Below are 17367 nucleotides of genomic sequence, written 5' to 3'. Positions count from 1 at the left end.
AAATTTCCTGCATTTCTACACCACCTAACCTCTTGGATTAAGTCAAGAAACAGCAACCCTGTATAATGTTAACCAAAAATGTAAAATTATGTTATATTACTAGATTTTAGCATTGAGGTACTGATTTTGCATAGGCATACTAACCTAAAAACCTATTATTGGGAATTGCGAGAAAGTTTCAGAGCGACAGAGACACAGAGCGTCCGTAACCATAGTAACTCACTCTCACTCCTGCCTGCGTGCGCACGGCGCGAGAGGAGAGGGAGAGACGCAGAAGAGCCGCTGACTGAGATTACTCTGAGCAGCATGCATGGGAATAAATTACAATATAATAGATTTGTGTATATTTCTCGCTATTCAGATGGTCTGAATAACTCGCTGCTACACGGTGCTGCTCTGTCTTGTCTGTCCGTGCGCTGTCAGTGTCTCTTTTCGCGCCACAACGTTATCAGTTATGAATTTGTTTTTCACTGCGTGAGAAAATGGACTTGTGGTGTGAGAGCGTGTGAAAAATGTCAATTGCATGAGTCTCACGGTCAATGCGTGAGAATTGGCAGCCCTGTGAACTCGCTTGACATTATTATGTATGAAACTGCCAATCAGATTTATTTACTTCGCCTATTAATCGAAGGTGCCGGAACGCCGTTCCGGATCGTTCCGGCCCACTTTAACCCCTGCTTCTCACCATAGGCACATAACATACAAACGGATTCACATAACACCATCAGACTTTGTGGCCAGTCAGCAGACAGAAGAAGAGTTTTTTCTAGCTTTTTCAGATTTCAAAAAAGTGTTTTATGAATTCATACAGAGAAATAAGATGGGAGATAACGATTACATGCATTAAAACACACTCCAAGTATTCCACCAGTGCCATATGTCTCACACCTCTTATCAGTTTGTTGGTATATGTATTCAAACATTATACAAGTCTCCTATTGTAATTCAGTAGGGCAAAGCTGTCTTTTGATATGCGTCCGCCTCACATCTGGGAAATTGAACTTTGAAGATGGAAATTGGGACTAATCTAAAACCTTTTCAACACATTGAATTTAACTTGGAAAATGGAAACGGGGATTAGGCTAAAACTTTTTGAACAATTAATAAATTCATACTTGGAAAATGGAAATAGGGCTTCTTTTGAAATTAGTTACATTTTAAACTGAATTCATTCAATAATGGCCTTTGAGTGAATGAAAAATACGACAGAGAATTCCAGAAAAGAGAGAAAAGAGTAGAACCAGACTGGTTCTATTACTGGACTCATTGTTCTAATTCTGCTCTCTCTATTCTCATGTTGTTCTCACTCTGTTCTTATTCTGTTCTCTCTCAGTTCTCATTTTGTTCATATTCTGTTCTCACTCTGTTCTCATTCTGTTCTCATGTTCTCTCTGTTCCTATTCTGTTCTCCCAGTTTTCACTCTGTTCTTTCTCCTCTCTCTGTTCTCACTCTTTACTCACTCTGTTTTCACTCTGTTCTGTCTTTGTTGTCTCTCTGTTCTCACTCTGTTCTCCCTCTCCTCTCTCTGTTCCCACTCTTTACTCACTCCAGTCTCTCCGCCTCACAGCTTTGTCATCTGGGACAGAGGGTTATGTAACTTGTGTCCTGATAGCATCTGTTTTTTTTTTTACGTTGTGCTGTCAACACGGGACAGCCAGTGGCAGATTAAGCTACACCACACAGAATGCCTTCAAAACCTCCTCTGGCTGTTAATAACCCATCTGCTCTCCCTCTTACTTTGCTCTCAAGTCTAATAGCCTCTTCGGTTCCAAAGCTTACAGCAGGTTCTAGGTGGATCAATGACAATCAATCAATGACAGCCACTGTTGCGTGGTGTTGCCGGTGCGTTGCGATGGAAGCATTCAAGATCAAAAATTGCTGAGGTTCAATTCTCGATGGCTGATGCATGTGTTCATCCTCATATGGTACATTGAAATGTTGAGAAATTATTGTTGTTTTCTGGTGAAATAACTTGAATAACTAAAAAAATCATAAATCATGAAAAAATCATGAAATGAATGGTAGTCCACATAGGGTGTGATAGTGATTTAAAAAAGGTCTATACATTTATCAAAGTGACAAACATACTTCAAAAAGCAGATCATTGTAACCTTGTATACAAGTGTCTGGCTGTATTGTAGTTTGTTTCAGCCCAGCGTTTGCCTACATTTGTGCACATAATGAAAAAAATACTTAGTTCTGGTCGAGTAATTTGATTGGACAGGAGGCATTCCCTGAGTGCTGATATACAGTATAACAGCACTGGGACGTTTTACTATATGTATCACTCTGCTTTACAGCTGTTCTGATATAAACAGTTTCTGTGTTGCTTGGCAACACTTGGCAGTGGAATGCTGAGGTAACTGTTTTTGTTGGCGGAGGCAAATAAAAGACAAAAATCAGAATCGGTTGTCTCAAATTACAATTACTTGAATAGCTTTGTTTATAGAACTGTTGTATAAAACAATATCATATATAACAATTGTGATGAATATGTTCCGGATGCTTTTCCCTTCTGCTCCTCCTTTAAAGTATAATAAAAGCACCTCTGTGGAGCGGCTGGAATGTCAAAATGACACGATGCTGACAGTCATCTTTTGGTTTCCGTTCCAAAGCTTAGGTTAAAGCTGGACTTGGTTTTCCTTGATGACTCTCATCTTCTTCCTGATGATGGTTGGAACCACTTTTTCACAGTTGTGCCAGCAATCTCACTACAGCCTCTACTAGTCTTATTGTGGCAGAAAAACCACACATTGTCATCAGTCCTGTGCTTGCCGTGCTAATCTTACCTCCTGCTGTGGACTGACTGGAGATGATCCTGAGGCTATAATCACAGAAGAAAAACTGCATTTGTTTGCATTTGCAACGTTTTTGTTTGTATTGTATGCAAAATTGCAATTGCGCCCAGCCAGGGGTTGAGTTGGTTCTCTTTTCTATCTAAATTTAGTGTTTTTCTGCTCACGCTGTGATACAATTGCCGCCTCCCCAAACTGTCTTCACTATCAAAAGTGAAAGAAATCTGAAGCGAGGATTACTGCTACAGTACATCTGCTCCATCCACCTCCTCTGTTTCCACCAACCCACAACCTGCACCCTCAAGTATTAAGTCAGCACCTGAGACAAGTCCATGTCATTAATGTCAAGTCTCAAGTCTTGATGTAGAATACCAAGTCAAGTCAGAACAAATCAAGAGGCCAGTGTCAATTTAATATCTTAAAGAAAACTAAATATCTAGGACTTTTCAATGCAATATGGTTTTAATAGGATAAAAACTTGGTAAGAGCATCATGAGTTTGATTTCTATAATCTAAATTTATATTATTATTATATTATATTATATTATTATAATTTATAATTTATAATCAACTTCAATAAATTCAATCATTCCATACAAATTCAGAAAACAGTCTGACTCGCATCCAAGTCATGTGACTCGAGTCCCCACCTCTGCTACTTTGTGATTAGATGCTAATACAACGGTGTTACTAGAAATGACTGTTCTGATCGTTCCAACACCGAGAGTAAGTTGCTGTGAAGAGTAAGTCGGTGTGAAATGTCCCACACTACAACAAGGTCAGTCAAGCGAATAATGCATCAGAGTCGGCTAAATGAGTTGCAGTCGCCGAATCGTAACACACCCATTCACTGCTGACACACTGCCGAGAGCTATGCGTCTCTATGCAGTTGCCAAAGAATGTACACAAGGGAGATCAGAGTAACGAAGGCTGCTTTCACCTGTACACTGCCTGTGAAGTTTGGACACACCACATTTTTCTTTCTTTTTACTATTTTCCACATTTTAGAATAATAGTAAAGACATCAAAACTATGAAATAACACAAATGGAATTATGCAGTGACCAAAAAAGTGTTAAACAAATCAAAACTATCTTATATTTTAGATTCTTTAAAGTAGCCGCCCTTTGCCTTGATGGAAAGGCAAAGGCTTTGGAAAGAAATTCATACATAGGATCAACTTCACTATTTATATTTGTCTAAGAAACACATTTCAAGCATTTAAGCAGAAGCCTTTGGATCAAAATGGCTTTAAGAGAATGAAAAACATAGAACATTCAATCAGGTGTGTCCAAACTTTTCAGTGTACTTCAGTGTACTGAAGAAGCTAAAAAAAACCTCTTGGTCCAGTAGTTTGGAGCAACATGTATGCCGTTCAGTCAGACGAAAGCACCATCTCAGGGAGTCTGGAGTGCAAGAGGAAAAGGAGGGGGATTAGAGATGCCTGTTAATCCTGATGAATTGCATCTCAAATTCCATCACATTTGGGATCATTTGCGGCGTTTGCGTTCCGCGTCGTTTGTTGCCACCTGCCGGCCCTTATCGGCGGCTCAGATTGAATCTGTAAAACCACTCACGCTCCTTCCAGATAATCTTCGCTGAACGTCGGTCCCGGCCGAGCCTCCAATTGGGATTTCCGCTCCCGAATTTCGGGGCAGGCAAATCTGGTGTAAATCAGCCCCGGTAATCTTCTAGTGTGTCCTCAGCCTTCTGTTACAGTGTGAGGATTTCATAATTTCAATAAAAATAACAACAAAAAAGCCTTCTTGCTGCTGCATCACGTCACTATGACTGTGGAGGACATTTTCTTCTCTTCTCACTCAATTAATTTAGTATACAGGACGGCAGTGGATGCATGTTCCCCTTTGTTATCACACCTGTAGAAACCTGAATATGTAATGGTCCTCAAACTTCTAAGCACTGATTAGTCATTTCCTATGCATTGATTAGTTGGATGTCGAGGGGTCTAGTACAGAGCTTCTGCAGATAGATCTGCGTCTTTGTTCATCCCTAAGAAAGTCCTTAATCATTATTTTTACATTTGAAAATACATGCACATGCATGTTTATTGTCTTTTTTGGTCTTGCTCTTGAATAGGACTTGATTTGTTCCGGCCTCTTGACTTGGTCTCGACCCTCTTTGGACCTGGTCTTGAATTGACTTGACACGACTGAGGTGGTCTTGACTACAGCCCTACACCCCCAACGTGAATCAGTACTCTACTAAAATCAGCAAATGAAGACTAATGCTTTTGTTTTAAAGCTGGAATGCTGCACTACACAAGCTTGTTGGCACTGTACAACTCAACATAACTACATGTAATGCGTATTTTTATCTATAGTGAGATATCCTATGAGTTTTTGACATCCTGAATCCATCTTGTCTTAGTCACAGTTCCATCCAAGTTGCGCCCACCTTCGACCAAGAGTGTAGTATCAAATAGAGAGATGCAGATAGTTGTGATAGCAGTGGAGAGAAGTTTGACTCCGCAGCAGGAGAATATAGAGATAGGAGACATGGAGACATGTCTTTTGCTGAATATTGCAATTGCGATATAAATGGCAATACCCTATGCAGACAGATTTTTCAGTATTTACATTTTTAATAAAAAACAGATCTTGTTGCTTTTTTTTATTAATTGTGGAGCCCTTATGTTGACTGCTGCCAAATACCTATGGGAGTGGGTAAATGTTTTACCAAAGTTGTTTCAGGCTCTAATATGCTGCACATCAAAACACACATACAGAATGCTCGCTCTACCTGCAGGGTTTGAATTCTGGTCCGTATTATGTGTGCCGTAATCTATTATTAACTGTCAGTTTTTTAGAGGATTACCTGCATGTTGACAATCACGACTCAACATGATGTCCTTTTCATTTGTTATTCAGGGGATTTTTAGGCTCTCCTCATGATGATCACCAGTGGCTTGACAGACTGACATTCGTTGCAGGCTTCTTGCTAAGCTTGGCTGAGCTGTATCTCTGAACGGTTCATGGTCTATATTTAAATGCATGGAGAATTCCCTTCATGGCCCAGTTACTCCAGTAACCTGGTTTTGGGTCGATGCATATAAACATCAGAACTGGGTTAGAATAACCCTGGTAAGCTCACACTCTGATTATGAGAAACCAGGTTAAGATGTCTGTCTTACTCCCATATTAAACTGGTTACTGTGGCGTGGAAACATCTTACTGCTTTCACTTTTAGTTGTCACTGTCTGTCAAACTTAGACTCACAGAGCATTATGGGTGCATTTTGATGTCAACAAAAATATGGCGGCAGCAGTACTTAGTATTACTGTTACTATTGGGATCATAATTTCTTTCCCCTGTATTAGAGGTAAGCTACTATTGCTCAGTCAAAGAGGGAGGGGGAATATTCTGTTAACTTCATGACAACAAAGGAGACTCAATCACAGGGTATCAAAAATTCATGGAAACAGATTAACCTGAATAAGACCTCAACCAGAGTATGGCCAATAGCTGGATTGTAGACACTACAATGTCTCATCAGCAGGGATGTCTAATGATGTCAGAAATCTTTATGATATGAAATTCAGAGTATATCTCATGGTAATTAGTATCTAACTGGTGTAAGTTATGAGGATAGGGTCTTTCTCAAAATTGATTGGTTTGCCATGCTGATCACCGACTAGAGTTCATAGTTAACCTTACTTTTTATTTACCGCCTCATCAGCTATACAGCTCAGTCAGGGCCCACTGTTACTCGCCAACGGCTCTCCATCAAAGCCAGTGTGGAAAAGAGTGCAGCTGAGGCCACCAATAAATAGATTTCAAATTGTTGATGATCTGTCAAAACTTCCCCGGGCGTGGTGGATCTCGGAAGGAAATCGATTTATATGGTGGCTGTGTCCATTTGACACCTCCAGGCACGACTGAATAATTTGCCCAAGCTCTCCTCTCATTTCATAAGGACATCACCCACCTGCAGCCTAACCTATAGCAATGCTCAGCGTCTGCAAAATACTCTACTATTCACCTCAAATTCTCCCCCAGCTCGAGACTTCAACGTTCTTACTGGCAGAGTCTCTTTATGGGAAAGAAGTGAATGAAAAGTCAAATATTATGGTGAGAGAATGACAGCAGGGCTTTATGTGGAGAGATGAATGAAGCTGCAAGGCTTTTTATGTACAGTGAAAGTACTCAAGCTTGTCTGAGTCATAAATCTTCTTCCCCTGAGACTTCCCTCCCTCCCCGCCCCCCCTACCATTCTCAACTCTCCTGAGACTTCTTCTGTCTTCCTGCCAGCCGGGGCTGCCGAAATGAGCGCCCGCCTCCTTCGCACGGTTACCATGATGGAGAGTGAGCCAGGTGAGGTGAGGATGCTGGAAATGTTGAGGGGGTGAGGGGGGAACCAGGCCGGTGGCCTCAGACCCTGTGGAGGCCATACTGCTGCAGACCCTCAGGGGAGTTGAGGCTACTGGACCAAAGTCTTGTGTGTTGAGGGAGAGGAGGTCCAAACCAGAGGAGGCTAGGCTTGGGCGATATCCAAAATTTTATATCACGATACTGCCTGCCAAAATACCGCTGGCTGCAGCAACACATAGAGCTGGAGGCCTGTGAAGGCAAGCAGAAGGCTATAGTTTTGGGCCAGAAGATGAAGCAGCTGCAGCCCCATGACCTCAGGAAAGACGTCTGCTGGTTTGTTCTGATGTACCGAAACAGGTCCAGACCGCTTACCCCACCCCCCAGGTAGTATGTAGAGCGTATGCTTACTGCCAAGGAATAACAATTAAGGGGGAAGCCTCTGCTTACTGACCCCGGACCGGACTTTGGCATTTTTACAGATGGCAGTAAGATTTAACAATATGCTATTTTTGTTCTCTTCGCTAGAAATGTCAGCTGGTGTGTTTGGCCTTGCTTTAGTTGCCAGGGAGGGTGCTACAACATTGGCGGCGGAGCCTGCCTTTTGTGCTAAATAAAAATCAATATTTCTTCCTGTGGGAGACGATCAATCCCGTCCCACACATTCCTGTGCTTTCACGTTTCCAATATGGGCATTGTCAGAGGCTTTAAATAACTCAATGCTGCTGTGGAGAATAATGAATCTAACTTTCCAAAGTTAAAACTTCTTCAATACTGTAGGTGAAGTTGTGGTGCCACACTGTATATTCTCGGCTGTAGCTTCTCCCACTTGAGTGTTGAGGTCCAGGCGAAGGACCTCAAGTTATAAATCTATCCATTTGCAGGAAGAACGCAACACTTTGGCTTGGTCAAGCAGTAATTCTGTGCTGCTTACTGTGTTCCTATACCATGGGATTGTTTCTGTGGTGTAGCCTCACTTTCTTATGTGTCAGACAAGGATTGATGGGTTTGATTAGTTGGGTTTTACCCCAGAGCCTCTCACACCTTCAATACTTACAGTTAATACCTGCTTTATTATGCACTGAGCTGCAGGGTGCAGAAGGAGCTGACACAAAAAAGGAATCTTTGTTTGTGTGTGTGTGTGTGTGTGTGAGTAATTGTTTGCTGGGGGGCAGCTCCAGCCCGAAGACGGAGATCATGTGACCTCTCCTGTCGGGACAGAAGTGACATAGTTGGGTTTATGGAACCAATGCTGTGTGCTGTTGAATTAGTCCTCCATAAGGAATGAAGTCCATTGTCCAGACTGCCCTCTCTCCCTTGTGAAATTTGTGTTTTTTTGTGGTAACCTGTAGCTAGAGGGAAGCGTAGTCCTACATTTTACCTATATTTTCAAAATTTTTAAATGTGTCTCGTAGCAGATAAGAAACAAGCTTTTTATTATCATTAGTGGGGATGCGACGATATATAGAAATTCAATATATCGCAATACAAAAATGTGACAATACATATCATGGGGCAGAAAAATGAATCGCAATATTAGCTCCATTTTATTCTGCTGTAGTAATCACAAATGAGGTAGCTTTCCCATCACAATTTCACAAGTTCTGCATCGAAATTATATTATTTGCACGTCTCAATCCAAATTGCTCTGCGCACAACACTGTAGGTTGAACACTCCAGGGTGCTGGCGGCGGCAGGAAACACAATGTAACCAACTCACTTTTTAATTTTGGCCTTTTTCTCTCATCCCCTGTCCACTCTAGCCATGGCATCCACTCCCGACAAAACCACCCGTCCAGTCAGCGCCCCCATCATGTCGCCGGTGTCCCCGGGGGAGGCCGCCCCATCGCCTCTGCCCTCCGGCCTGTCTCGGGCCGAGCGCCGCGAAAGCTCCACACCCAAGGGCCGCTCGTCCCGCTTGGCAGACAGGAAGGCAGAGGTAAAGGTGGAGAGCCGGCCAGCCGAGTCCACCAAAACCCAGAGCCCCAGACAAGACTCTACTCCAGAAATCAAGGTAGTGGACATACACCTTCACACCACCACACACTGGTGTACATGTTGGAGGTACAAACTGGATCTTAACCTCACAGTGTTTTTTATGACGACATGATTTTCTCACTGTCAGGTGTCTTGAACTCTATATTCTGTATATTGAGCTGTATATTCCAACTGAAAACACTATCTTTTCACTCATTATCACAAAAAAAGGAGATTACAGGACACCCAGCATCACAGATGAATGTAGAGGCCATTTGTTGAAGGAATACAGTGAGTTTTTGGGAGATTGTCCCGTTGGTTAACTTAGCTGTTAGCTAATGAGAGCCTACTATCACTCAACATAGTGTATGCTAAAGTGTTATCATGGAACCAACTATCGCTCAACATAGTGTACGCTAAAGCGTTAGCATGGAACCAATTTTCGTTCAACATAGTGTACGCTAAAGCGTTAGCATGAAGCCTACTATTGCTCAACATAGTGTATGCTAAAGCGTTAGCATGGAGCCTACTATCACTCAACATAGTGTATGCTCAGGATGGAGCACCAGAGCCAACAATCTACAGGGGACACATGGATGATTTTGTTGTTTATTTTTCTCATCACTTTACAGTATCAGTTACAGTAATGCATCACTTTAACAGGACAATCTACCAAAAACGTGGTGCATTCCTTTTAAGTCTATATGGAAAGTGAATGATTTTGAGGAAAATTTTAGTCATGGTTGTGTTAGGGATTCATCCCGGTGTCTGAGCTGTGTCTGTGCTACCAGACAGTGGCCAGGAGAGAGCGGAGGCATTCCCCCGCTGTGACCACCGCCAATGGGGAGAGGGAGAGAAGGAGCCAGGTTTGTTTTCTTGGCATGTGGCCTGACGCATGATCTTAAGGTGCATGGACTAAACCAGTGGTTCTCAAACTGGGGTCCTTGAGCGGGTTCCAGAGGCCCTTGAGGAGGTTCCACAGGGTCCCCAGTCAAAATGAGGAATAGGTTAATTCACCAGAAATTATCCCAATAAGAGAATGCATAAGTATGACTATTGTAATCATAGGTTTCATCACCGCTATCTCTCCACGTACAGTGTAAACAGAAAATATGAAACTGTAATAATTCCTGTGGGAAAATTGGGTTATTGCGAAGAGTAATAGGATACAGACTATAAATAAGAATAGAGTTAATGGGGGTTATATAAACGTACTCGACTGACAATTTCAACATGGAAACATGTTAAGTAGAAATGTATGGATGAAAGTATTAAGAAGGTGTGCAAAATAGCAGCAGCAGTATCAGTAGAACTTACTGGGACCCCCAAAAAAAACCCAATATGAAATATGTGCAGTATGAAATAAGTGGGAAAATTATAAAAATAGCAATATACTGTATATCTTTTATATTTTTTATATATAGCAATTTATATTACAAATGAGAGTAATATGAGAATATGAAGAAATACAATATATGAAAATTAAAGCATATATACATGATGTTCATAAATGTGCTCGTATTCACACTAATGGGTGTACACTACACAAAAATCAACAAATCTTCCCATATGGGGGTCCCTTGGGCTAAATCTGCTTAAATGTATGAATGGCATAAAAATGGGCAGTGGTGGCCTAAAGGTTAGAGAAGCGAGCTTGTGACCGGAAGGTCGTCGGTTCAATCCCCCGGACCGGCAGGATAAATCTGGGTGGGGAAAGTGAAAAGCAGCGCTTGCCCCTCCCTCATTACCACCACTGAGGTGCCCTTGAGCAAGGCCGTTAACCCCAACTGCTCCAGTGGAGCTGCTCAGTGGCCAGCAGATCAGACTGTGGTTGTACTGATCAGCTTCCAGGTGTGAATGTGTGTGAATGTGATCAGGGCGTTCCTGAAAAAGAGAGCATTGCTCTCAGTGAAACTCCCCTGAATAAATAAAGGTTAAAAAAAAAAAAAAAAAAAAAAAATGGGAGCCTATGGCTTAATATGTGTGTGTGTGTTTAGAGGTTTGTGACATGAAAATGTTTGAGAACCCCTGGACAAAACTGTACTATAGAGGCTTTTCAGTTGCTTCACAAACTTATCAACCACGTCTGGCGTCATCATGGAGGTCGGAAAATTGGCTGTACTCTAGGCTTGGGCCGATATTTGGTAAAATATATTGAAAATATTGCGATATTATCCACGGTAATGAATATTGCCCACCCCACCCCACCCTGCCGTGGCACCATGTGTTGCTTAGATCACAATTGTGCAAACTTTTAATCTTATGAACCTATAATCTACTAGTGGTAGGATAGTAAAAAAAATAAATAATAATCATAGTTGTAGTGAAAATTTTGTCATTTTATTTGAAGTGGGTTCCCTTTTCCACAATCAGCCCATTTTCCTGGAAATAGCAGCAATGAGCAAATTACACCAAATGGCCATTGTTTCCTCCGATGTTTGAATAGTAAGATTAAATGTCGAGGCTTTGATGTAATTTAGAAGAAATAAAATAAAAAAAATGACCCCCCCTTCCTGGCAATAATATCGTATATCGCAGGACACCATCGCATTATTGAATTTTGGATATCGCCCAAGCCTACTATATACAAATACAGTCTAAATATATAACAATCAGCCTATTAAAAACAGATACCTGAAAAATATTATTGCCGCATGGGTTCATAGTCATCGTTGCCCAAGAGCTGAGGCTCATATGGCTGCCAGAGGTGTTATGTTGCCCGAAAGCCTTCTATACATGTAATACAGTGTGATATCTTACCATATGTGTCTTGACAAATGGATTTGTTTGTGGGGTTGGATTACACAGGGACCCTAATATGAACATAATTCTCTCTTTCCTCCTATGGGGGAGCAGCACTCTCCTCAGGACAGAACAAAGGCGGAGATGGTGCGAGTGAGGAAGGTTAGCATGGCTCTTCAGTCGGTGTTCCTACCTCCCACAAGGACTGACTCACCATCCTCATCCTTGCATCGCTCGCACATCACTAGATATTTAATTTCCCTCGCAAGCTTTTTAACAATGTTGTTTTCCACTGCAAAAAGAGACACCAAGCGCCCCAATCTGTTTGCTTAGTTGGTGTGTTTGTTTTGTGGCTGATCGCCTTTCTCTTAAGGCTTGTATATTTCCTCTCGACTATACAAGAATGTGCTATGGAACCAGCTTTCTCAAGGAGACCTCGCTTCATTGAACAAATTATTATTTGGGCGGTATTTTTCACTGCTTTCTACAACGTATAACTCTTGCTTCCCTTCTTCAGAGACAAATGCTTTACATTTGAAAATACATTAGCTTGTCACTATCAAAGAAGATTAAAAAAAACAAAAACAAATTGTTCCAAGAGGGAGGATACCATTGGTGGTTCTTTTTTAAGTAATATACCCACATCTGTTTGTTCCATTTATGGTTAGGTTAGGAAAAGCCCTAGTTCCTGCTGATGTAGTCAGTCCCTCCAGGATTTTGCGAGTTTTATGTGTTTTTGCAGTCAGATTTTGGGAATTGGTAAAACAAATGCAAGTCAAAATTACAAGTCAACTATCTACCATTAAGAAAGATCATTAAAATCATTCCCTGTGATAACAGGCATACTACATATCATGGAAACTATTGGAAATACTTAAGTACTGAACAGCAAATATGGGCCCAATGTTACAACAAAGGAAAATACTGTGCTTGGATTCCAGTTTTTTTCAAATAAACCCTCAATTCAGCATCAGCATAGTAATCACCAGATGAAATCAGACTATTTGAATATTTTAAGACCATAAAACTGTATAGATTCATTAAAAAAGTGTCAATTTATGTTAGAGGCAGACTTTCTGGTCTTCTGACTTATGCAAACCAAAGGCTCAGGAGAAATGGAAATTATAATGCAGGTAAAATGAAAAACAAGTGACTCAAATTCTTGCACCTTAATAAAACTCCAGCTCCTCTATCTATAAAGCTCCACTGAGTCATTTGTTGTAGTAGGAGACCAAGGTAGACATAGTTTGTCGATATATGTTTTGATTGGGCCGTTTATGTGAAAAATTGATGATTGACCAAAATTACAAACGCTCTGTTGATTTGGCCATTTCATGCAGAAAAATTAACGTGGTAAATGAATGTGGTCATTTTGTGAGATTACAAATTCTTGCAACAATTGCAGGGATCCATTGAATGTGCATTAATAGTTGCGAACTTGCGAGTACAACATTTCTGGAGGGACTGTGTAGTGAAAAAAAAACAACCAGACACCCAGACAAAGCAGTGAAGCTCATCCTCCTGCACAGTCCACTGCACTGCAGCAGCAGCCTCTGTATGCACAGCACTGAGTCTGTACCTGCCTGGCTTCACATACAGAGGACTGGATTCCTCAGCTGTCTCTCTCTGAGCCGGACAGACAGTGTTGGATATTGCACCCCATGCTCTGCCTTGCTGCAAAATCCCATAGCTATTTTCATTTGCTGTGATTTATTCCATTGCCACTCCTCCCATGGTCAGTAATGCTCACTGGATCCCATTGCAAGTCAAACAGTAAAAGTAAAACATGAGAATGAATTTTGTATTATTTCCACATCTGAGACCAACCAGCTGTTCCCTTTTTCCCCCATTCTCCACAGAAAAGAGCTAAGAAACTTGAGGGTGAAACTATTTATATCAGACATAGCAATTTAATGTTGGAGGTTCGTATCAAGCTCTTCAAATGTCCTCTTGCTTTTTGACTGTTTGCTGCCATGTTTCTCCGTCTGCATGGAAGTTATGTTGACTTTCTTTTATGCTTTGACGCCTGTATTTTTCTTCATTTCTCGCCTTGTTTTCAGCTAAACCCTAAAGGCTTGGCATGCACTATTTTCCTCTCTAATTCGAATGCAAGTAGCTTCACTTCTCTTTGAATGTTGTCTCTGTCATTTCTTATTTTCATTTTACTAAATATATGATTGGGAGTGGTCCTTCTCTCAACATCCCACTGTGGTGCAACAGCTTGGTGTTTGAAGCTGCAGCAAACACATTTAAAGAGTAACTAAACCCCAGATCCAAATCCTGACACTTAATGGTGAAAAGTATGGTACTGAACTGGCCATCTGCTATTGGCTGGTCTTTGGTGCCAGGTGATGTCACCACCTGTTGTACTCTATAGAAGGTGACATCACCTGGCACCAGTGACCAGCCAATAGCAGATGGCCAGTTCTTACTTTTCACCATTAGATGTCAGGCTTCACCAAAGATTTGGGTTTGGTTTAGTTACTCTTTAAAATTATTGACCACACTATTAAGGGTCTATGACTTACTTTTGGCCTGCCCCCAGAACTAAGTCCTACCATTAGATACAAGGTCATTTACAATTTTGGATCAGGTCATCTGCTGATGTAGAGCATTAAACAGGAAATACATAGATTAATTTTTCCTTCCCAGTCATGTATTTCTCAGTAATGTGACCAACGGATCACGAACACTGCCGTTTCTGTTCTCATTGTCTTGGCTACCTTCTGCCATCCTCATGGTTACTGAAGACCTCTAGTTCCCAGGCATTTCATTATACATCTCACTCTCACTCATAGTGCTGGTTCAGTGTTTAACTCTTCATCTCTGTTGCCCTGTCGTCTTCGATGTGCTCTTTTTACATTCTGTGCTTCATCACGGCTCGTTGGCTTTATGCCGCGTTCACGTCATATCGGAAAAAAAGGATGATATCTTGTCACTTTGAAACGATGATGTGTTTAACTTGTTGGAAAACTCACATACAAAATCATTTATATCAGAGGTGGGGACTCGAGTCACATGACTTGGACTCGAGTCACATGACTTGGACTCGAGTCAGACTTGAGTCCCAATTTTAATTTCTTGGGACTTGACTTGATGCATGAAGAGAATACTTGACTTGACTTGATGGAACTTAGATGGAAAGTGATGAGATTTGTTCCACCAGGCGACTGAATTTAAATTCTGTTTCCTGAATTTGTATGGAATGATTGAATTTATGAAGTTGAAACTCTTATCAAGTTTTTATCCTATTAAACCGATATTGCATTGAAAAGTCTCTGACTTGCCTTGCTGTTCTACATTTAGACTTGAGACTTGACATTAATGACATGGACTTGACTTGGACTTGATTTGGTGTTCTACATTTAGACTTGAGACTTGATAATTTTGAGTTTTATTACCCTAGCAAGTGGGAGATATCGTAGCGTACAAGAAATTCCCACGTCTTACCACTAGGAGGCTGACGTGAACGGGTTTTCCCAGTTCGCAGCTCGTATTCACGGAAAATCCAATATGACATGAACGCGGCAATAGACTGATTGCTTGGGGACCTTTTGATGAAAGGCGGTGATGTGTGTGTGTTGGTTCAAGGCTTTCCTATGAAAACTCAGCCAGGTTACCACCTAATGAAATGGTCATTTGGTTACCCAACAGTTTACCCACTATTTGGCCAGGTTTTTTTTAATCTTTTACATAACTTTACCTGCTTTTAGGAGATTTGGGATTGCATTGCCTTGTTGCTTAAATTCATTATAACAAGTTATGAGGAAATTATTAATTAGTGTTGAAGTGTTGCTGAGCTGCTAAGATGAATACAAGAATAAATTCAGGGTTGAGGTACCATGGGACCATTTCACCTCATGGATGTTCTTCGGATAAGCAAGGCACCTCAACTTCTCCTTGTAGTTTTACTGCACATCTTGTCCTGTTCCCGGCATTGACAAAACCCATAATGGGTGAGCCGGTGAACTGACGTGCCTTATGAATAATCATGAACCGGGAGACTTTTCAATGCGTCTGCTGCTTTAATTCTCTGAGCATGACCCACATGAGGAGGATTCTGTAATGGCCAGTTACTCCGAATCACAGCGGCTGCGCCTAGGCTGGAATACGGAGAAGCACAGACAGCTGATGTCTCCTCGTGTCAGGGAGCAAACTCTCCCAATGCGATGTGGAGGATTGTGTCTGTTTTGTCAGGAGAATATTTCATGCCATGACCTCAGAATGTCATTGGAGAAGGGCAGGCTTGATCCGACAGCATCCTTTTGAAATAACATGAAACCATGTGGCATAATCAAGGATAATATTTGTCAACATACTATAACAATTCCATATTTTTGTTACCCCCCCCATCCTCCACTCTGGGTGATTCTGCCCTCGCTATCTCCTGTCTGTTCCCCTGCTTTCCTCACGTAAATTCTTATTCTCTTTACTGTCCTATTCGTCCTCCTTCCTTCTTCCTTTCTACATCACACTCCCTCATTTCCCTTCATCCCGTTTTCTCTCCTATCGCTGTCATCCTCTCCCTTCCATCTTCCTATTCTGTCTTTCTGTTATCGTCTTCTCGCAGGACGTGGATAAGACCCAGACTGAGATCATGCGTCACCACACTAGCATCAGTGAGCTGAAGAGGAGTTTCATGGAGTCGGTACCGGAGCCTCGGCCCAGTGAATGGGACAAGCGTCTGTCCACCAACTCGCCTTTCCGCACTGCCAGCATCAACGGCCAGCTGCAGCCAGCGGTGAGTACAGCAACCTGGGAGGGAAATACAGGCTGCTTTGGCATCAGTATTGCTGATCTATACTACTTAATTCTACTTGAGTTTACACAAGTTCATCCACTGTCTCAGATCATCCATACACTGTCCAGTATAGAGGCTTTGCAGTTGTGTTACAAATCTCCTATCTATCAGGTCTGGCTCCATCATGGAGGTCCATTGGAAAACTGGCTGTGTGCAAATCATGTCTGAATATATAACAATCAGGCTAGAAAAAGAGATACCTGAAAAATATTGTCATGGTGTGGTCGCAGGTCCATTCATCAATGTTCTGAGTAAACGTGAATAGTCTGATAAGGTGGATTTGTTTCTAAACTGTCTTGTCTTTAGTCCTCGCTCTAGTCAAAAACACTCTGTTGTAGCTTGAGAAGAGTCAGCTTAGTTAACCTGAACAAACTGTTAGCTAGCTAACTAGCCAGCAGGCTCATTTAGCAAAGTAACTCATTTTAATTTTAACATGCAACAACTAGCCACTGCTAACGCTCGCCTCTACTAAATACGTTAGCTAGTGTGCAAATCAGACGTGTTGACAACAAGACGGTGATGGTTAGCTAACAAGATACTATGGTTAACTAGCTAGCAAGCTGGCATTATAGTCTACAGAATAAACCAGATGTAATCAGTTCCCAGTCAAAAAACAGCACAAAAATTGACCATGTCTATTTAATTCTGTTGAGACGGCTAAGTCATATGTTTAGAATTGCAATCAGCTCTTCACAGCCACTGTTTCCTGTGGATCTCCAATATGGCC

At 41.5% G+C, this 17367-nt stretch overlaps 1 protein-coding gene across 1 annotated transcript in view; it reads left to right on the top strand.

Moving 5' to 3' along the window:
- Window positions 1-17367, top strand: part of epb41a (erythrocyte membrane protein band 4.1a) — a 47601-nt gene that overhangs the window by 11563 nt on the left and 18671 nt on the right. Inside the window, exons 10-14 of the mRNA XM_071919171.1 lie at window positions 8884-9134; window positions 9889-9963; window positions 11966-12001; window positions 13699-13761; window positions 16410-16580. Of these exons, the coding sequence (XP_071775272.1) occupies window positions 8884-9134; window positions 9889-9963; window positions 11966-12001; window positions 13699-13761; window positions 16410-16580 (596 nt within the window). The remainder of the gene's footprint in view (window positions 1-8883; window positions 9135-9888; window positions 9964-11965; window positions 12002-13698; window positions 13762-16409; window positions 16581-17367) is intronic.

This window comes from Centroberyx gerrardi, chromosome 19 (genome assembly GCF_048128805.1).
Source record: "Centroberyx gerrardi isolate f3 chromosome 19, fCenGer3.hap1.cur.20231027, whole genome shotgun sequence".
NCBI classification, from domain to species: domain Eukaryota; kingdom Metazoa; phylum Chordata; class Actinopteri; order Beryciformes; family Berycidae; genus Centroberyx; species Centroberyx gerrardi.
Note: the sequence above shows the minus strand (reverse complement) of the source record. Positions and strands in the feature narration are given on the sequence as shown.